This window comes from Dendronephthya gigantea, unplaced genomic scaffold, assembly GCF_004324835.1.
Source record: "Dendronephthya gigantea isolate DGI-Jeju-01 unplaced genomic scaffold, DenGig_1.0 000003F, whole genome shotgun sequence".
Taxonomy (NCBI): domain Eukaryota; kingdom Metazoa; phylum Cnidaria; class Anthozoa; order Malacalcyonacea; family Nephtheidae; genus Dendronephthya; species Dendronephthya gigantea.
The window spans coordinates 4,099,627-4,122,833 of NW_021163013.1; the positions used below are offsets into that span (position 1 = coordinate 4,099,627).

At 35.1% G+C, this 23,207-nt stretch overlaps 2 protein-coding genes across 2 annotated transcripts; both read left to right on the top strand.

The window, feature by feature from the left end:
* Positions 1–1,499: 1,499 nt before the first annotated feature.
* LOC114540460 lies at positions 1,500–4,892 on the top strand. Its single transcript, XM_028560619.1, has 2 exons — positions 1,500–1,820; positions 3,673–4,892. The coding sequence occupies exons 1-2, from the start codon at positions 1,500–1,502 to the stop codon at positions 4,486–4,488; spliced, it is 1,137 nt and encodes a 378-aa protein (XP_028416420.1). The 3' UTR covers positions 4,489–4,892.
* A 4,442-nt stretch (positions 4,893–9,334) lies between these two features.
* LOC114540476 lies at positions 9,335–13,513 on the top strand. Its single transcript, XM_028560620.1, has 4 exons — positions 9,335–9,377; positions 10,854–11,080; positions 11,877–11,991; positions 12,944–13,513. The coding sequence occupies exons 1-4, from the start codon at positions 9,335–9,337 to the stop codon at positions 13,336–13,338; spliced, it is 780 nt and encodes a 259-aa protein (XP_028416421.1). The 3' UTR covers positions 13,339–13,513.
* The last annotated feature ends 9,694 nt before the right edge of the window (positions 13,514–23,207 follow it).

The following is a 23,207-nucleotide window of genomic DNA, read 5'->3' on the forward strand; positions in this document are numbered from 1 at the left end:
GAAATTACCGCACACTTAAAGATAGTGGAGTTAAAACACAAACTTTGTTAGCGGTTTGGTGTTTGCCGTAAACGTCAAGCTAAAAGTCTCTAATGTCCTTCCAATCGATGTTATGGAAATGTTCAAATAATAAGCAAAACTTATAAAGCAAGTCACTCGTAAAAGCCGGTTAACTCGCTTATTTCTCACGTTATTTCGAGTTCTCTCAAACTCCCGAAAATATATATAGAAAGGCAGGAAAAAAGTTTTCTACTTCTTTTATAATGTGATTAAAAATAAATTTGTACAAATAATTCATTGCATTACTTAATTCGCTTTCCAATTTCGCCGGGAGAAGTCTCGACCAATCGCACACGCGTTCTATATATATAAATGTGATGTTATAAAGCCATGCAAAACCTTAGAAAGTCGTGCAAATCATTACTTATTTATGAAATACATTACGTTGAAAACATTAAGTTGGAAACATAAAGGCCTGATATGATTTGCGAGTTTACCATAGACTAAAATAAAAATGCTCAAATTCGAGTATAATTTTATTAGCATACTGAGTTGGCAAAATTCACTTTCGTTTTTTTTATAGGTTTTTTTTCTAAAGCTTAGTAATATTAGTACAAACTACTTTACTGTAGATAGGAGTAGATTTCCTTGTTGGAAAAAAATATCCTTTGGCGAATTAATATAAAATATTAAATGTTTGGTTAATTTTCACATTAATTATTAATTGATATCATATACATGCATTATATAGGTGAGCATTTTTGGTGTGAAATAAGGATAAAGGATTCTTATACGAAAATGACATTTCATTTTTGCAAAAGGTGACGGAGATATGTCACGATTCTACGACTTTTCTTGTAGTCAAGAACAAAGATTTTGAAATTAAGTTCACTCTTTTCTAAGTGAATTGAACCCGCAAATTTTGTTTTGAAGAGCGATGAACCGACAACTCTTTTATCATTGCGAATTGCGGGGAACTTGAGAAAATATTTACACTAGATATGCATTAAAAGCATATAACTATATTTTTAACTTACGCGTACAATAACCGCAGTAACAGGTGGCCTTTAGAGATGTTTACAAATTTCCCCATTCAATACATGCAAGCAGTCACGGCTGTATTGTTACATCGCAAGCAACCTTCGCTACACGTACTTTATATCTGTCCATTGTTGATTTAACTTGTTCGCAATTTCAAGTATTCAAAAGCAAATCCTAAGGTCGAGTTGAAATATCCAACATCGGTAAGATTTTGAAGAAATATCCAATTTTAAAATAGGAAACGATCCTTAGTTACCTACAACTTTGCGTTCCTTCCTTCAATCTTTCTTCTTTTTCTTTTTATTCTAAGCCCGTTCTTTCATCTCTCGTTTCCTCCTATATGTTTCCCAGCTTCTAGGTCTAGTTGGACTAACAAGTTCGTCAGTTCTTGCGCTCAATTTATTCGATTTATTTTATTAATCTTAATTTTGTTATCTAGAAACACGTACGCAATTAAAATGCATATTCAACACTGTTTTTTGATCTACTTGTTGGAAAGTCTCCACCACTTTGCTGTGCATTCCGCTTGCGAGCTTACACCACAAGTGAAGTTTCCTAACGGAAAACAAGAAAATAGTCGCTTGGAAGGCCTGGTGCTAAGCACCACGTCAGGAACAGCTTTGGAATGTTTTGGAAAATGTGTCCGAAATTGTCATTGTAAGTCAATCAACGTCTGCGGGACGACGTGCGAATTAAATTCTGGCAATCAACGCGACAAAACGCCGAGTAACGACCAAGGCTGTACCTATTACGAGCTGTCATTTGAGAGTCAAAACTCGGTAAGTTAAATAATTTTATTAAAATAATGTGAGTAAATTAAATATTTATAACAGAAAAACATGCATACAGCATCGCCCCTCGCCATTTCAAACGAAGCAAAATATTTCCTGAGTTAGCCAGACCTAACCCTCAGTATTTTGAAATGACCTTAATGTAAAGCAGATAGATGATGTCTCAAATTTTTTGGAAACAAACACAGTGAAATCACCTGTTTTCCTGCTGCATTACGTTGCATGTAATTATAGACTTTCACAGTTTATTAAACATTCAAAGCATCAAAACAGCATGTTGCTTTTCGATTACTCAATTCATGCCGTGATTGCAGTCCACTCCATAGAAACTTTATAGGGATATTTATTTGTTATATGAAAACTCGGAATTACGCTTTCAAGAACTCTTTTTGAAGTTAAAACGATGATGTAAAGCCTTAAATAGTCGATTATGTGACTTATGTCTTCGCAAAACCGAGCAAAACGACATACTGTACCAAGGTCATAAAATGTATTCGTACAGTAAACACCTACCATTTCTAGGATTATAAACTACGAGTTGTGCCTAATCACCAGTCTTCACTCCTTCAAGTTTTGCGCGTGCGCACAAGTACCATGACCATTGAACGTCCACGGTCTATAACAGAGAATTTGGGTAACTGGATTCCGCTATGTTGTGTCACAATTCCCGGGTGTAATTAACCTCCCAATGGAATAAGTACCCTCTCGCGGAAAATAGGCGAAGTTGTTTTTGCTCCAAATTCGCGGGAATGTATGCTAATATAATATGTCACATTCAGGATCGCGCAGGTCTGATCTTAGGCGGTTAAAATCACCTGCGAAGTTTGCATATAATTATGTTTCCTGAAATTATATTTTTTTAACCCACGCAATATTCTTGTATTTTGTTAGTTCAACTTAAAATGCGAGCGATCGATCTGTAAGGGTTTTTACATAACGAGCTTAAGAAATGAAATGAAATGAAATGATTAAGTTTAATGCTTATATATTAGGGCATGTGTGTAACAAAGTTATTAATACTAATCAAAGTTAATATATGAATTTTTAATTGAAAAGACCTTGATGGAGAATTACAGATGTATACATGTGACCAAAATACTGCGCAATGATTGGACGTTAGATCATGAATTATTCATGATTTCACAATTATTGTTATCGCCCATAACAATCTTAAATTATTCACTATAATTAAAAAACCATTAAGGAGTTACGATAACTGTGCACAATCATTAAAGATACCTGCAGACTAACTTCGCCATTACAATAAGGCAACACATAAGTCTTGACCTACATATACATAATAATTATAGCTTGAAATCTTTAGGCCCTTTAAAGGAGGCAATATGCTTTCTAACATACCTTTAGAGTTGGACATTAAGTATAAAACTTTAGATTCTCTAAAAACTTTTAAAAACGAACTGAAAAAAAGTTTCTTGGAACAACTATATAGTTGAATACTTACAGTACTTTTGTCTTGATATTTTATATAAATGTCTTATTTATTAGCGTAGATTAATTTTGAATTTTAAAATTTGTAAATAGATTAATTAATATCTTATTCATTGTAAATTAGTGTTGAAAAACCCTGCTTGGGAACACAATAAAAAAAGTTTGTATTGTATTATAAAACGACAGGTATGTACACGCGGGATTGCAGCCAGCGTTATAAATGTACCCTTTATTGACCAGAGATGCGTTCAATGCATATAAATAGATATAATACTCTTTACTACAATTTCAAGATTCCACGTTTCTGCTGTTATAGTCTTTTCCGTGTATGTAAAAAGCCTGTTATATGGCATGAAGAACAACTAACAGTCAGAAATTCCGCTTATTTCAGGGTACAACAGGAGGAAGCTGCACTCAAAAACAAAGCTGTTCGTGCGCAGGTAACCCATGCATGAACGGAGGAACTTGCGTTGAGCAATGTCCAACTGCATCAGGCAAACGGCATCGTTGTAGTTGCCCAAAACATCTTGGAATTAGAGGTGAACGTTGTGAAGATCTCCCAAAAAGCTGTAGATCCATATATGATGCAAATCCTGGAAGTCAATCTGGAGTGTACACATTGTACGATGATCTAAACCAAGCTTTTCGGTCTTTTTGCGACTTCACATTGGTTGATGGTAAAGTGTGGACCTTGGTCCAGTCATTTTCAAGGGGGAATCGGGTTTATTACAAGAAAAAACAATTATTTATTAATAACCCAAGATCGCAAGCAAATCCTGCTTTTAACGATTTTCGCCTTCCTAAGGCAACATTTACTAGTATCCAGAAGAACTCGACCCACTTTCGAATAACATGCAACTATGATCCGCATACGTTCGCCGATACGATCGATTATGTCCGTCTAAAAACTAGCACGGTCGACTTTTTAACCTATAATAGCGACCATGTTACTGATAAGTGCATTTTGGTGGAATACTTGAACATCCGTGGTGGATCATGTACTGACTGTACAGTGGCCATAATGCAGACCTCGGTATACAACATCTACACAAGCGTATATGTAAATTCAAATTACGGCTGCGACTGGCAATACCCCAATGGGCATGCCACGTGTGAGGAAAATCTCGGGGGTTACGACTGTTATAATAATAATTACAGATGCTCCTCGTCTTCAACATCAACCTCTAATACCTGGTATGGATCTTAGCGTGCTTCTTAGTATATTTTCATTATCGAAGGACGTTTGAATTATTATTTCTCATTTGTTTAAAGACACGATAATTTTATTTCAAATATAATAAAACTTTTCACTTGAAGCAAATAATAACATGTTGCACCGTATCACAAGGAGCTGGTAGATCAATTATTGCACTGAAAAATTCCACGAAAAGCGGCGTACAATCCACTCCAAGTCAAAGCCTGATGTATTAATTGCCTGCATGGTATAAATATTGCTATGTTACACACCCTTTGTTGTATATATATTTTATTCATGTATCTTTCAAAAAATTCCAATACTTATTGATAGCACTTACCATATTTAATCTTATATACATGCATGACTAAGAAAAAAAGGAGATATTTGCCGTAGCAAATAATAAGTTCATTGCTTGCGTGTATTATTCTTAGTTTATTTGTAGTTTGTAGATAACGTTATAGCTATATATGGTAGCGCACGCGTAGAGCAATGGAGGGAAACTATTTTGTAAACTGGCCTATCTATAGATTTGAGTACAGGGAAACTTTGTTACGTTTTGGAAAACGTGCTTTCCTGATTTATTCCTAGCGGAATGAGAAAGTTCAAGGCTATTTGCACTTTGTTACAGTTAAGTAATATCCCCCTCACGTGCATGGAGCATGTTTCACGTGCACAGTCAGCATACCTATATAAAGAGATCCGAAAGGTTCAAGGTCATTCTATATTTGATTTCGTCGAAGCAATTTCGGAAGTTTTCACCCGACCCTCCTTCCCTTTCTCTAGGTTGTGAGCTACGATAATTTCTATGTAATTATGATGGTGTGGGCGTTTTTTATCACCCCACCTTTTCTGCGCTGTACTAAAATACGAACATTTAGCTATAATTTGTTACTTTTGGTTGAATTAAATCGGCATGTGCTCTGGCACACTGCCATTATTTTATCCAAAAAGTGTCATTGTTTATTGCAGTTGCATGCCTTTAATTTGCCCAGAAAACAGAGCTCACCAGTCTCGGAAACCGCCGGGACTTCCTATAGGGTTCGTAGTTGAAACGGAAGCGATAACGATGTCAAATAAACATCTATAAGTATAGTGTGCTTCTTCGGTCACAAAACGGCTTTTAATGCTACGTGCAATTGAAGAACCTTACATAGCTATATATCTTTATTAAATCATTACCAGAAATTGGTGACAAGATGGGTATCGCTTGTGCGTTAATTTGCATTTAATCCATACATAATTGCCTTCGAGTTTTACTATAAAATACATTGAGTGGATATATAAAACGTCGTAACATCGTAACGACTTGAAGCACTCTTTGCCGACCGCTACATGGGTAGACCAGCTTTTTAGAAACGTTTTGGCAATCGATTTTCTACCTTGGGTATTTTTGAAGTCTTCCAAACTTAAAAATATATCACCCAAAATTTGGCCGTGTTCTCTCAACGAACTTATAAAATCGCCTACATTCATACGAACATTTCGATTTGGATTGTTGATGAATTGACTTTGTCTTTCGTATTCCTATAATATGAATTTTCCTTTACGACCCGGATTTTTTTTTGAATTAATTTTGCACTTTGAAAAATTATTATCAGTCTCATAAGGCTGTTCAACCAAGCATTCAAAGCGTATATACAAATTTGAACACAGTCGGTTGGCGGAACGTAGAAATACCCATGCATTGTAACTAATTCGAGCATCAAATTGTTGTAAAACGGCTGTTCTATTGATCCAGAGGTCGGCAAACAGTGCCCACTGCGCAACATCCAGGGCAACGGCAATTTCAGGTGTTGTACTTTTGCTATAAAATTATGTATTTTATAGTAAAAGTTAAAGGCCACAATTGTTGAAAGTTACATGCAAATTTGTATATAATATTATATGCAAATCACCATGTGGCAAATTTGTGGTAATGCGTTGCCATAGCGAGACAAAGAAGCATCTGCTGGAGGTCAATTTATATAGTTTCTTTTACACATAACACTACACGCTATCCACTCTTATGCACGTAGTATAATTATTTAAACGTGTCTTTAAAAACTCATGCAGGTGCATCCTTACAGGTTTCCATCTTTTCATATGCAAATCGTCCAGAATTAAACGTTGGCTCATTCTGTCTTACGAATGAATGACAATGTATGTCATTTTTATTCTTCTTTTCTCATTAAAAGATATACCTTGCTACATTACAGGAGAGAAACGCGTAAAACAACCATCGTTGAACAAGCAAATGCATTTCAAGCCAGTAAAAAAATATGGTGAGTAAGATATCATGGGATGATTTATCAGTTAGATAGACAGAAACGAGGAATTAACGTTTTCTATCTGAACTCTTGCTGCAAAGTTAAAATAGCCTGGCTTTAAAAGTTCCTTCAATTCGTGATTAATTTATTATTGGGCCAAGAATATATAAACACCGTGTAGTAGAAAAATTAAAAAACCGCCGCGCGGCTTAACTTTGTCTATATTTAATGGCTATGCCATGAAGCGTATCATGAGTTGCCTGACATTCGCAACGGATGTCTATGCGATTAAAAAAGACATATAAATTCCTGTACGTTATTTTTAAATTCATAATGATCGTAGCTATTTTTACATGCAGAAAAATATAAAAACGCGTTATTGCAAAACGCTTTATTTTGTACACGGGGGAATAAAAAATATGCAATTTATCGCCCAAAGGAAAACTTTGTATTATGAAGGGAAAATACTCCTCAGCTTTTCAGAATTAGCTTCAGAATACCGTATTTAGATCCAAATAATCATATTGATATGCGCTCTGCAGAAAAGAGCCAAATTTAATGCAATAATTATTGTGTTGCTCATTCCCGTTCGGTTGTAAACGTCGCAAACAGCTAATTTCGATTTTATTTACGAGTATTTTTATTTCAAGTTGAAATTGTATTATCTTAAAGCTAAAACGTTTATCTATTTGTGTAAGCCCTATTTTAAACGCCGCATTTTGGTCGCGTCGAATGCAATTCAAACGCTAGATAACGAGATGAGACGATGTATTATCTATTGTTTGAATTGCATTCGGCGCGACCAAAATGCAACATTTAAGTTTTTTTAAAAGGTTTCTTGGCACAGATATTTTACTGACAATAGTATACTTTTTTAAATTAAATTTTAAAAAGTCGTAAATGTGCTAAATCTTTCACGAATTTCGCCAAAAAACCCCCAAATATTTGTAGCTTACTTTCATCTATAATCTTAATTAGTTTATTTTGCTTGAAATACGCTTGTTTTGACGATTTGTAGCGATATTTCAACAAAGGTGTTTACAAACGAAAAATCCAAATTTTTGCATATAATTATCACCATAATTATTGACAAAAATTAAAAAAAAATCGGAAAAAATTTCGCTCCAAAAGTGTCGAATATATTACCTGTAGAGACAATTTTACTGCAGAAATCTTATTTTACCCGATGCAGGCATCGTTGAGCTTCTGACATCTCTAACCTCACGCGACGACCATGGCCACATGTGCCCGCGCTGCATGAGCAACGCTTTTCGCTATAAACAATAACAATGCAGAAAAATCGCTATTTTTCGATTTTTAGATCTGCCCATCCTGGGACCATTTGTAGAATACCGTTTCACTTTAAAGTAAAATTTTTAAAAAAATATTAGATGAACAATTGTATGATAATCTTGTGGCAAATAACTTGTTATCCTATCACCAATTTAATATCAAACAATAAATAATTTAAAGTCAAATATAATTTGAATGGCTACAAAACATAACATTAAATGGAAAGTGAGAATGTTATTTACTATATACAAAAACATTAACAAAATAACAATCCGTTCTTCTGAGAACTGCTGTTGTTCATGCTCAATAGTGAATAAGGTTGTGCAGACCAAGAGAATGGCTGAGGCAAGGAAGGGGCTTGAATCTTAGGAAAAGATGCTAACTTTGGTGGTGTACATATTTTCTTGGTCTCAGCAAGTGCTACTAAAACTGCATCTTTAAAGTCCTAAATCCACGTGGCCATGTTGCTCAGTTGATTGTACCAATCTGATACTGTGAGGATTTTAGACCCAGTCAGAATATACAGAATATTTGAAATGTCATATGTAAAAATACATTGATTTCTTCTAAATTAGGTGTTTAGAAACACAAAATATTGCTATACTGTGTATACAGAATATTGCTACTGTTTTTAAGAATCCAAAGGTTATTGAATTAACTAGGGCACAAGTTAAGGCCCAAGAGGTATTCTCTAATTTAGACCATATTGTGGCCGGTATATATCAAATGGTAATATCTTTCAAACCTTTATATTCTTCTTTGGTTTCTTATTGTCAGCACTGGTCACCTCTAATTTGCTCTTCTTGGCTTTATTATCATCATTGTTATTATCACAGGGCTGCTCAATTCAAGCTAAGTTTTCACTAACTCATTTTTGCTATCTGTGAAAAAACACAAATACTCGCTTCATAAAATTTATTAATAGACAAATACTTTATTACTATACACAAATAATTACTAATTTTCCGATGCGCGATTAGATTTCGCTCGCATGATACGGCGATTCCTCCAAGAGGAACAAATAAACAGTTCTGTTGATGCTGTTCGATTAGGTTTAGATTTAATTTGGGTCAGAATATATTTAATACATGTAGATTCTGGTCCTATTTTAATAATATCGCTGCTATTTTGCCGTATAACAAGATGTGGTCGTGTATGAGCGCGTTGACACGTCACAGTTTGCACAGGATTGAAGAACGCATCATGCGGTTTATTTATATTTTTAAGCAATTGAACTTCTATACTTTTTAAGCACGATGTGCTTCTGAATTTCGCGATCGAACAACATTTAGGTTGGCAAGTGGCAACGCATCTAAATGAGTATGAACTGTACTGTTCATGTTCAGATATTGAAGACTGGTACGTGCACGGCACGCCGGAGTTAACGCCAGAACAGGCGTCTTGGCTTTATATGCTCTTTATACCGACGCCTAATTGTCGCCGGAAGCAATCAAGAGCCGGGGCAGAATATCGATAAAAGGCAATTTAGTTTACTGAAGGAAACAAGGAAAAAAAATTATAATATAGTTATAGTTATAGTTTAATGATTCACATGCACACATTGCAGTCACAATGACTGAATTACGTGGTGATATACAAGAGAGAAAGACTAAAAATTAAGTTATATTAATTTTACAACAACTGGGCAAGGATAGTGTAAAAAAAATTTACAGTGAGGAGAATAGATTATAAAATTGAACGGCATGATTCCTGGCACGCTTCCACGGTTGAGGGGAGGTTAGATTGAGAGTCTCTATACTGTACAGGACTTCCCACGTTATCGAATCAACAAATTTGACAAGATCGTTTGGGGGATCGAGGTCATTGACCATGATCAAAAAAAGTAGAGGGCCTAATTTAGTCCCTTGCGGAACTCCAGCACAAATATGCTTCCAAGGAGAATAGTCCTGACCAATCTTTGTCCGCTGTAATCTGTTAGATAAGAAGGCGGTGTTCCAACTAATGAGGACTGGGTGTATTTACAATTGTTGGAGTTTTTTTAGTAAGATGTTATGATCAATTCGGTTAAAGGCCTTTAAGAAATCTAACAAACAAATCCACACAAATGCCCCTGGATCATCGCACGCTTCGTACCACTTCGTACCACGTTTCTAAAATAATTGAAAAAGCTGTTTCTATTTATTTCCATTTTAATATATACCGGGTGTTCTAAAAAAGTACTCTGGTTTGATTCATAATAACTGTTTAACCAGTGAAGCCATTACACTGAATTAAATTTCATTAGATAATCTATAGTAGAGAGAATATCAAATTGGATTTTAGTACCTAACAATTATATTTTATCTAAGTTAATAGTCTATTTATAGATGTGTTTAAAGTATGCGAAATTGCATGCAGCGTAGTAGCAAAAATGAGAGGAACATTGCTCGCATTTTTGAGAAACATTTCCACATTATCCTTTCATTTCAATCTCAAAACTTATATTTCCATAAATTGAGCAATACTTTTTCGGGTATTTTGTATATTTTAGAGACATCCCGAAATAAAATCGATTTTGAAAAGCAATATCTTCATGAATTTTCGTAAAAAATACAACTAGACTTTCCTCTAACTAATGATAGTTCTTTCATTTTGATAAGAGGCTATTTTGAATCAAACGGGAGTTCTTTTTTGGAACACCTGGTAGAACATTTAGCACATAAATGCTTTCGTAGTGGAGGAGCCTGCACATAATAACATTCTTACTGAGTAGGCATCTCCTCAGCGTTCAACACAGTTGATGCGTGATGAAATTCAGCTGGATAATATGTCACGACGGTTTGAAATTAAGTACAAAGCGCCTTACAAAGTATTCTAATATTATCTTATTAACAGGCAACTCGTTAGCAACTGACTATATCATATCAAGTTATGCTGTCCATTCTGAAATCGAATGCTCTTTGAAATGCCTGGAAGAAGAAACTTGTGTGGCTTACAACTACAGACCTATATTAGCACATGGGGAAATAAACTGTGAAATCAGCAATAGTTCTTCACATAAAGATATCAAGGTTTTTGCAAAGGGAGAGTGGATACTTTACCAAGACTTGGAAACATTTTGCGTGAGTACACAATTTACCGCGGCTGAAAAAAAACGTATTATACTTTTGTTTTCCGCATGCAACTGTCTTGAAGATTAGATCTGGAGCCGGTTTATATAAAAAAGTAGTTAACTTTTAACTTGAAATTGCCATGGGCAACCATTTGCAATGGGTAAAAACAGTGGTGGATCTAGGGGTGTGTAGAAAAAGGGTGGGGTAGGTGATGTGGGGTTGGGTGTCGTGGAGTGGAATGGGATGGGATGGGATGGAATGGAATGGAATGGAATGGAATGGAATGGGATGGAATGGAATGGAATGGAATGGAATGGGACGGGGCAGAATGGAGTGGAGTGGAGTGGAATGGAATGGAATGGGATGGGATGGGATGGAATGGGATGGGATGGGATGGGATGGGATGGGATGGGATGGGATGGGATGGGATGGGATGGGATGGGATGGGATGGGATGGGATGGGTGGGGTGGGATGGGATAGAGTAGAATAGAGTAGAATAGAATAGAATAGAGTAGAATAGAGTAGCATTGCAACATTGCAAAATCATTCACCTGCTCCTAAAAATTGTTCTAATATCTTTCGTCATTTTTAAAATTAAATTGAGTTAATGATGTTAAACTTGCCAAACTGAAGGCAAATTTTTGGTTTCGTTTTTTTTCATTGTCCCTTTTTTATTCCTTATCGCAATAATTTAATGTAATCCACGCAGGGCATTGTTGAGGGAAAGCTATGAACGATTGGAATTGCTAATTTGATGAGCTTTTTCGGCGACATTAATTAAATTATGATGAACACTTGTTTCAGGGTTGCCAGGAGGATCCATCTTTGGAGGAAACGTTTAAAGACATCTGTAAAGAACCAAATATCATCTGCCGTTGCTTTTACGATAAAATGGAAAAAACATGTCAGCGTGAAATCTGTAAGATAATATAAATAGTCATACTTATTATAATAGTATAGAGTATATACCACTCATACATGCATAAGTATTATCACTGCATCGTCATCATGATATTTGCATATATTTTTACGAGCTGCAAGTGGGCAAGCTAAAAGAGGCTGTTAAGTGTTATAATAATATAGTATTAATTACGAAAGGAAATGGAAGAGGGAAAATAGGAAAATTACCATTAGAGTTAAAAATAGAGTTTTGGAATTTCCAAAATTCTAAATTAACATAACTACGATGTAAAAAGTAAAAAATTCAATAATCTTTCAATTTTATATAGGTCTTAACCAGAACTGTTTCATCTTAATTTAGGGTACATTGAACCAGCGCAAAGATCGTTAATATTCTCTTTCATACAAAAAAAAAAAAATATATATATATACAGGCAGTCAAAAAGAACTGCTCAAAACAAGTTAAAATGCTCTCAAATGAACGTAACTGGCCTTACACCGGCGTGGCATACTTTCTGTTAAGGTGGTAATCTTCACTGTCAAAAGAAATTCATCCTATGGACAGTCTTTACAGCAACGCATAAATTATGGACGCTTTATGAATGATTTGCTTTCTTGCACTATCCCCTTGATATTTTTCCACAGATTTTCAATAGGGTTAAGGTCTTTTGATTGTTCAGGCCAATCCGTTTCTGTCACTCCCTCTTCCTGAAACCATTGTTTGACTATCTTGGAAGTGTGGCAGGTTGCATTACATTACTGAAATATTGTTTGGAATAAGAGAATTATCCAAAATGCCTATGAAGCTTTCTTCTATATTCGCTTCTTTTTTATGAATTTGTATCTAAACAGTTCTTTTTGACCGCTATAGTGTACAATAAAAAATAGATTGTCACGATTCCTGTTTCATAGGATAATAGTAAAATTTGAGCAGTTCTTTTTGACCGCCAGTGTATTTTTTTCTTTTTTAGACTTTACCATTTATATTTCCGATCACAACAAATGTTTAACTCACAGAAGCGATGACATCGTTGTAGGAAAGCCCTGTGACCCAAATGACGCAAAGCAAAAATGGTCGTGGATAAATGGAGGAAATCAACTTATGAACGAAAACTCGAGTAAATGCCTGGATATTGAGGGTGAGATTAAATTAGAAAGCCTGGTGCGCGTTTCCTCTTGTGATAAGCTTGTGTCTGGCCAGCACTGGTCATGTTCTGAAAAATTCTTTATGGTCGGTGGAACAACTTTGAGGTTACACCTGGGCTCGATGTCTTATCTTCGGGCTTCTCTAAGTTATAATACTGGCCCATGGAATTATTGGGAAATTTTTGGTTCAACAGAAAACATATGTACTGCAAAGCCATGAGGTAATTCCTGAAGTTTTCATTTTTGTCGAACAGTACTTTATGTAGAAAAATGAAAGAATAATATAAATGTAAGGTAATATCCAAAAAGATACAGCGTATAACAAGGTACTTATAATTTAATGCTTGGCCGTAAGCAATTAAGCTAGTGTGCGATTGGATCTTATACCTGGACAGTTATCCAAAAAAATGTTATAGTAATTAGAATTGCTTATCTGTTAGTTTTAAATGGTTAATGAAAAAAAAAATGAGTCGTGTGTAATTTGTAATTAGTAATGCTATTATAACTTTTCGTATATTTTAATGTTTTGATGTTGTTAAAGTTGCCTGCAGGTATGACGCTTTAAGGTCCACAGAGACCGGAAGGAACTTCTTTTCTGGAAGGAAATTTCGAGAACAATGCACGCTAGACAATGTAATATCCTGCAGTAATTGCCAAGAATATCATAGCAAGATGAAAAAAACTGCATGTGGTTGGTTTTGGTAACTAAAGAATTCGCAAAAATTTGTCTGATTATATTATGAACGTTCATGGTAAACGAAAAAAATATTTATTTTCTATCCGAAGGCATCTTTTACATTATATTTTAATCAATTTTATGAGTCAATTTTTCGTATACTCTTAACAGCATCGAAATGAAAAATCTTATTAAAAAGAAGTTTTATAATTTAAATATTCAGTCATGCTGACGTGAATCCAAATTTTAATTTAGCCAGTCGCACGTTTGTAAACGTTTGCTTGTTACCAGTTTTAACTCGTCTTAAACTCATGCGCATAATTTACAAAAACCGCCAACGTCCATGACATAATGGCGGACAACTTTCATTTCGCATTTGCATTCCCGGGCGTATTTAAACTCTTCGGGCAGAATTGGTACCCTTGCCCGGTGATTCGCAGCGGCTCGTGGACTAAAAAATACTGAAGCTACATACGTTGCCTTGTCAGACACGCAAGTTGCCCGTTGTAAGTAACAAGATTTAAATATATTAGTATAGGTAATAGTATGGTTTCGAGTGCAATTTGGAAAAAACATACACCAGTGAGTTTTTTAAAGACTAAAAATAGCAGGAGTCAGAAGGTCGAGTGCTATTTTGGGTCTTTGAAAAACTTACAAATGTATGCTTTTTTCCAAATTGCACGAGAAACAATACTATTATTTGTTAATAATATACAGGAAAATGTTCGAGACAAACACACTTACGAGTATTTCTTGTATTTCTTGTCCTCATGTACATTTTGTTGATAGAGTTTTCCTTTATATTGAATATTTCCTTTAGGGACGTTATATCTTTTAAATATTTTGTTGTGAAACCATTGTTTTAATGTTAAAAAGTCACGAAGATCCAAATTTCCGTGCTTGATTTCCGTCGCCTTCTTGGTTTGTTTTCTTTGGGGCAAGTATTATATTTTTCCCGCCAAAACGTAGCTCAAATTTGATTGGCTGATATATTTGACAGCATATATTTATGATTCTTGCACTGTTGTTACAGATTTTTGCATTGCTGTTCGGGATTAATTGCACTGAAATCGACCATTCACAGTCGAGAAACATTTTCATGTATATCATTATCAAGTCTAAAATCTTCCGACTTTCTTATACACGGTTAATTCGCGATCGGTTGAAAATTTATATATATATATATATAACAAATTATATATATATATATTAATATATATATATATATATATATATATATATATATATTCCTCATTTTTCAAAATCTTGCGAATTTATCAAAATTTTGCGAATGACAGTTATGCAGTCAGTTTGAAAATACAAATTTTTGTCTGAACCAATCAAGAGCTTAGTATTTGACACTTGCGCATGCGCATAACGTAGAGCACCGTCAATTGCGTGAGGTCCATTGCATAATAGCGGATTACTTTGATTTCGCCTTTGCACATCGTGGGTGTAAATATCAGAGCGGAATTAGTATACCCTCGCACGATGCTCCGCACCGGCTCGGGGATGATTCATTAATTTTGTACGAATGCTGTACTACAATTTCCTTCGAAGTTTCCATTCCTTTTTAAACAGATTCCCCTTTAAAAATAAATGCGTAAAAATGAAAAATATTTTGAAAAAAGTTTTACAATTTAAAATATCAGTTATACTGACGCAACCCAAAATTTTAATTTAGCCAATCGCACGCTTGGAAACATTTGCTAGTTACCAGTTTCAACTCGTGTTAAACTCATGCATACGCATAACTCCATACCAAAAAACACACATGCAAACCATATGTGTTTTTTATGTGATTGACATGTGCATACATGTGATCATATGTGGTTCACATGTGATCATAATCATGTGATTCACATCTGAATATTCATGGTATAATGGAGTCTACATGTGAACCACCTGAGATCAGGGCCGTAACTAGAACGATAATTGGGGGGGGGGGTGTTTATTCATATATTCAGTACTACCCGACGGATTTCCATTGTGAGCTATTGCACTTACAAAAGAAATCCGTTGGGCAGAACTGAATATATGAATAAACATCCCCCCCCCAATTATCGTTCTAGTTTACGGCCCTGCCTGTGATGCGCATGTGCTTATAGTTACATGGGAATATCTGTCAACACATATGGTTCATATGTGATCACAAGTGCTTCACATGTGAAAATATACTTACAAATGCGGCCCACGTGTGAATAATATCATGGATAGTTAAAAGACTTTAATCATAGTGATTTTACTAACCAATAATAGTGATTTTATTATCCCTGGTAATATGTACATAATTTATAACGTATTTGTTAATCGATATCATAGACAATCCAGAAGATGTCTTCTGGATTAATTGGAATGTCTATAATAGCCGACATATAAGGTTATTTTGGGAACCAGGTTGCGCATTCGTTTCAAAATTCAAATTTTTTACAACGACATGCATTCTTGGCGGTTCTACGGGGAGATTGCAATTTTATTTGATAAAAGACATAAAATCGGATAATCTTTGTCACTCTCCTAGTACGATTGAGTCAAATAAGACAAGCATCTTAAGGAAAGAGTAAATTATATTATTTTAAAGACGAAAAGTGGTAAGCGTGAGTATATGGAAATATTTTTCTGCACGTTTAACCACTGTAGTCATAGCAACTCCCAACGGCCGTATATTTCAAAGATTAAAAGTTTACCCTCATATTTTTGTGAAAGAAATTGCAAAAAATACGAAAAACCTATTTACCAGTTCAAACTCGTGTTAAACTCACGCCCAACGTTCATGACACAATGGCGGACAACTTGAATCTCGCATTTGCATTCCCGGGCGTAATTAAAATCTATCTCGGGGGGGAATTGCTACCTTCGCCTTGCGCTTTGCGCCGGCTAGGTGAAAAGACGCGTTAAGCCCGTTCTCCACTGGGCGAATTTATTCGCGCGAACAGGTAAAAACTAGAAAGCGATCCTACTTTTTCGCAAGCCAATCACATCACTGTATTCCAGATATCGCTTCGCTTCGCGTGAATAAATTCGCCAATAGGAAAAAGGGCGTAAATGTGTTCATCAATGAGATGAAGTTCATTAATTTCGTAGAGTGATTTTTGAAAACCATTATTTTCCTTCAGCTGTTGCTATGATGCACTGATGTAAATAATACACTGAACAGCATGTGCCTAAGCAAGTCACCGCTGGGCGGCCTGCATTTAGGCTTTTAAAGAGGGCCCTTAGAGCCTGCAAAACGACAGATGTGTGCAGGCTAGGATTCAGCGTTGTAACTGCACCTTTCATTGTCCAGCGATGCATGGATGCATCAGTATATAAAAACTTTACTACAATTTCGTAATTCCACGATTCCACGTTACTGTCATTTCCGTGTATGTTTGTAAAAAGGCATGAAGAGCATTTAACAGTCAGCACTTTCGCAAAGGTGCACTAAAAAACAAAGCAGTTGATTCGCAGGTAACCCATGCTTCAACGGAAGAACTTGCGTGAACAATGTAAACTGCATCAGGCGAACGGTATCGTTGTATTTGTTCGAAACATCTTGGAATTAGAGGTGAAAGTTGTTAAGATCTCCCAAAAAGCTGTCATCTTTATATGCAAATCCTGGAAGTCAATCTGGAGTGTACACATTGTACGATGATCTAAACCAAGCTTTTCGGTCTTTTTGCGACTTCACACTGGTTGATGGCAAAGTGTGGAGCTTGGTCAGGTCATTTTCTTTATGTTTGTCTAAAAACTAGCACAGTCGACTTTTTAACCTATAATAGAAACCATGTTACTGATAAGTGCATTTTGGTGGAATACTTGAACATCCCTGGTGGATCATGTACTGACTGTACAGTGCATGGCCATAATGCAGACCTCGGTGTACAACATCTACACAAGCGTAGATGTAAATTCAAAGTAGTGCTGCGACTGGGAATACCCCAATGGGCATCCCACGTGTGAGAAAAATCTCGGGGGTTACGACTGTTATAATAATAATCACAGTTGCACCTCGTCTCCAGCATCAACCTCTAATATCTGGTATGGATCTTAGTGTGTTTCTTAGTATATTTTCATTATCGAATGATGATTGAATTATTACTCCTCATTTGTTTAAAGACAGGATATTTCAAATGCAAATGCAAAAGCACCTTTCACTTGAAGCAAATAATTATATGATGCACCGTATCACAAGGAACTATTCGAACAATTTGTGCACACAAGTCTTGGCCTGATCCATCATTCATTGCCTGCTATAAATATTGCTATGTTACACACCCCCTATTGTATATGTATTTTATTCATGTATCTTTCCAAAATTCCAATAGTTATTGATAGCACGTATCATATTTAACAGTTAATCTGCGAACTCGAGTCGTATATGGCCGATAGCCAGCTCGGCGCGTATGTTTTATTTTATACACAAACTTTGTCGCCCTTTTGGTGTGCTATTATCAACTAAAGTTTGGATCTCTATTTCACTCAACTCCCCAAATCTTTCAGCCATTTTGTTAACTTTCTCTACTAGACAGATATGAGCTAATATCTGTCTAGTAGCCAACCAACGAAATTGCAGCAATTTGATGACAGATCACTTTGTGCACTTAAAAATTCCTCCAAAAGCGGCGTACAATTAATGCAATTAATTCAAGTCAGGCCTGATTTATTGCCTTGTATAAATATTGCCATGTTAGATACCTTTGCATGTACATGTATTTTATTAATTTACTTCATTTAATCAAATACTTATTGATAGCACGTACCATGAATATTTAATCTTATATGACTAAGAAAAAAGATGTAGAATTACATTTAGTTGTGGATTTAATGAATTATATATATATACCGCTTGAAAAGTCGAAAAACACTGAATTCAGAAGATCTGAGGTCTGTTGTTTTGTCTGCGTGTACTACGTAGTTAGGTTTGGTAAAGTTATAGATATTCAACATTATAAAATCATATGAATTATGCAGCAACCCGTTGCCTTTGATTTTCCTTCGAATTTATTTTTCAAACCCTATAACACAAATGGAAAGACACTTTTGGATTACGTATTTTTCATGAAAATTACGCTTTCATGATTACTCCCATAGCACACATCGCATGCAGGCATAGATTTAATGAAACAATTAAGATATAAAAATGTTATGCCTGAACTGTTGAATTGAGAATTGACAAAAATATACATGTGTTGTATTTTATGAACACTTGTCAAATACACGCATTGACCATTGAGGAAATTCTTTAGCAGACTGCATCACAGAACAGGGTTTTTATAAATGTTTTATACAATAAACCTGCAAAAATATAAAAAAACAAGTGCATGATTGGTAAGTGGCAACTAATTTTACTGTGAATGTTGATTAGAAGACCGAATATATAACATTATAGCATAATATACAAGGATCAATCAGCAAGATTCTAAACCATGCAGAATAAAATAAAATAAGGCTCGGAGATAAGGAAATAATCGGAAAAACTGATAGTGATCAGCATCAAGGCGTCAAAAGCTATTGGAGTTATGTGACATGTATTTCTTGTCGTTTATTTTCCATCATACATCCTTGCCCTTTCAATTTCAATTGCTCTCAACACTTAATCGTAAATAGAGTAGCATTTAGTATATACTTACCGCTTGGGAAATGCTTGCCAAAAAAATTATAAAACTCTAAAAAAATGCTAAAGACTTACTTTGTCATTATAATTACGCAATACTCGTCGTCTTAATTAAAGGTCACCGTCCTAAACCAGAACGGCAATACCAAAGGTTTGCAACCATATACGGCATTAATTAGCACAAGGTACCCACAACCGGATGAATAATTTGAAGGCTGTGTTGTTTAAAGAGAGTGTGAGGGTTGGTAAATAGAGAGACGTGTCGAACATTTTTTAAGTCGTTAATTGACGTATGGTCAACAGCAACAACTGTAACCTGCCATGTGTCTTTGTAATGATTGTATTTTGTGTGGAAAATTATCATTGTCATGTCTTGAAACTCTAGAAATTTCGCAGAAAACTGTAAAGCTAACAGAAAAAATGAAAATTATTTTTTTCTACATGTACATATACAGCCATTTTTCAAAAAAATTGTTATCAAAAACGGTTTCGAAGACTAAAATTTTCAAGAAAAAAAGCATATTTTAGCCAAAATTCAATGTGGTCAGGTGGGATGGGAATGCTTCGACAATCGGCATCATTCGAAAATCCTCAGCCTCAGTTTTATTGCTACCTTTAAGTTCGGAAATGGAGTGAAATGCCTTTAGCCATATTCCGATCCTATAAGTAAGAATGTCATGTTTTTAACCCTTTTTCATCATGAGATTTGTGAATTTTGGTTGATAAAAAAAAAAGCAGAAGTTGATCCACAATTATCATTAATTGTATACAGGATTTGGAGGAGGAGAAAGGCTGAGCTGGTGCAGGTTAATAAAAGGCATATGGTGAAAACGACGTCTTCTTAATCGTAAGACTTGTATTAGCACTCGTTAAAGCGATACATAACATATACGAACAACTTTATTTAAATTCAAAAGCCTCTTCAGGATATCATAAAGTGACATACAGTGTGTATTAGTATATTTCCCACTTAAACCTATTCTTTTATTACATGCAGATAAAATATAACGAACAATTACATTAGCGGCTTAGCGCTGCAAGGATGATAATTAGGAGGGTTCACATGCATGCCGCATAAACAATCTATTTCAAAAGAAATGAATAATACACAACACAAATATATGGACAAAACCAGTTTGGCATGCCACTGCTTACTGTTATCCTATAAACAATTTTAAGCCTAAAATTTACGTTAAGGTCGAGAGAAAAAGCTGCTGAAAACGACAGACAAAATGTCAATTTCCTCCCTTTCTTATGCCCCATTTACAATACCCGCAATTTTAGGTTTGCTAAGGATGAAATTAGTACGGATGACCATCTATTTAGGTAGTCCAAATTCAGTTCTCAATTTTGTTCTTACCAAAACCGAAATTAAACATAAAAGTTATATAGGAATAAAATTGGTACGGGTGAAATTTGGGCGATTAAAATTTCATCCGTATACCATATTTTTGGTACCATAACTTGTGCGTAGTGCATAAATTGGACTTAGTCATAATACATTCTTGAAATTGAAATTAAATTTTGCGGTACAATTCTTCAGATATTCTGTATTGTAGTTCAGAATTTTCAAATTTCAATGCTTTCTAGAAATACATGCATGCAAAATCCCCTGGCCTGAAGCAATAAACATATAAATATTTCCATCATTGAAATTCTATGATACTCATTTTAGCTGAATGATCGAAGTCATATAAGTAAAATCCTATATCAAGTACAATTATAAATTCGACTCTCGAGCTATCATTTTCAACTATATTCATAATTCATTAATTGTGCTACGAATAGTTTTAAATACTACAATTTTTAGCAAAATTTCAATTGCTTTTTAAACAGATTCACCTTTAAAAATAAATGCTTTCCCAATCAAAATCATCTGAGCGAAATTGACGAATAAATTCAAGGAGGTGTCGTACGTCAATCTACATCTTAAACTTACAAAATACTTGCATGCCCTAAAATACAAAATCTACCCATTAACCTGTCAAAAAACATTCCAAAAATGCTTTAAAATCGTAGAGTTTTCACCATCTATTTGAATCAAAGTTTTTCTATCCGAAATTCTGATTCCGAAAACTTCATTTTCTTTACATTTTAATCAATTTTACGAGTGAATTTTTTCGTATATTTTCAAAACCATCCAAATGAAAAATGTTTTTAGAAAAGTTTTACAATTCAAAATATCAGTTATGCTGACGCGAACCAGAATTTTAATTTAGCCAATCACATGCTTGAAAACGTTTGCTAGTTACCAATTTCAACTCGTCTTAAACTCACGCATGCGCATAACCTACAAAAACGCCCAACGTCTATGATGGCGGACAACTTTCATTTCGCATTTGCATTCCCGGGCGTAATTAAAATCTCCGGGTGGAATTAGTACCCTCACCAGGTGATCGCGGATTATATTGTACAAATTCTTCATAGCTTATTTCTCTCGACGTCAAGTGTTCAAAGAACAAGGTAATATAGGTAATATACATATTATTACATCAACAGATCAAATATAATCCATGCTTTGATTAAACCTAGTCTAATGATTGGACATGCTTACTTTTTCTAGTAGCAATCAACACCAGCATCCTCTGAATGATCACAGTTGTGCAGACCCCATCCCCAGTGTTTACACTCCCAAATATATGTTTCGTTCCCGAAACACATAACATTATCAAGCAAAATAGGACCACTGCCTCGACCATAATATGCAGATCCTCTTACAGTTGAAGCTCCAGTGAAACCCAACTGACGACAGAGCACGTTGCCATCTTTCATATCCCAGTGATCATCACATATCGAACCCCAGCCCAATTGTGGATGGAAGATTTCCACTCTTCCACTTGTATAGTTGCTTGAAATATTAACTCGAATATCAAGTTCTACGGAAGCAAAAACACATTTCATACTCAACTGCATGTGCCTATGAACAATATTTCCTTGTATATATAGAGAGAATAATTATATGGATGCGCGAAAATATGGAATGTATTTCGAGTGTTGAGAATAATATCAAACTTCTTATAATAGTGTTTTATCCTCCATGGGCCAGTTGAATCAAGCCCGTTTGGCGAGTACATTGAAAAGCACGATTTATTTTGTTTTAAAAATTTCCAGGGATGCAATTTAAATATCACCGTAGTCGATCCTGAATATCTTCAAAAAAGATATATGAAGAACACGAGAATTAAACTAAAAGTTTAATTAATTACGGTTTTACCCCAAGCAAACAAAAGGAGTCAATTGGCCAATCCATTGTTTCACTGTTCTATTGTCAGTTCTCTATAATTTATGTAGGCAAAAAAAATTTTTCGTGGCTTTTCATACCAGACCATAAAATCTCCATTTCCTTTATTTTCGTGCACGATAACTCAAAAAGTAAAGCTAACTTGATAAAATTTTCAGGGATGACTTTAGGGTGGCTCGATACAGTTTTCAAAAATTCCATTGTTCATCACTTTGACACGTTCAAACATAGACAATCCAGAAGACAGGGACTGGAAACGCTATTGTTTTCGCGTGCGCTCTCCGTGATACGGCTGGCACATTTTGCGGGCTCATGTTGAACTCCATTTTTTTAATGTGGGTATTATTAGAGACATATTTATAGCACAATACAGCATGCAAAATTTCAGCATAGGTCACCGTACGAAATAACGAGATGATAGCGCGCTTTTTTGATAAAAAATGAAATTTTTGCGTGTTACACACGCAGGGTATAAAACACGAATGACGTGAAACAAACACGCGTCGCGCATGCTGTTCTGATTGTTCTGATTCTGATAGCAGCATTTATATTTATGTTTCTCGCTTGTTTTGGCAG

Bases quoted from the DNA above. Each gene is read 5' to 3' on its own strand.
- LOC114540476 (XM_028560620.1), top strand. From the start codon at position 9,335: ATGAGTATGAACTGTACTGTTCATGTTCAGATATTGAAGACTG. The intron at 9,378-10,853 runs GTACGTGCACGG...TCTTATTAACAG, and splicing joins TGTTCAGATATTGAAGACTG to GCAACTCGTTAGCAACTGAC. The intron at 11,992-12,943 runs GTAAGATAATAT...TTTCTTTTTTAG, and splicing joins AACATGTCAGCGTGAAATCT to ACTTTACCATTTATATTTCC.
- LOC114540460 (XM_028560619.1), top strand. From the start codon at position 1,500: ATGCATATTCAACACTGTTTTTTGATCTACTTGTTGGAAAGTCTCCAC. The intron at 1,821-3,672 runs GTAAGTTAAATA...CGCTTATTTCAG, and splicing joins CATTTGAGAGTCAAAACTCG to GGTACAACAGGAGGAAGCTG.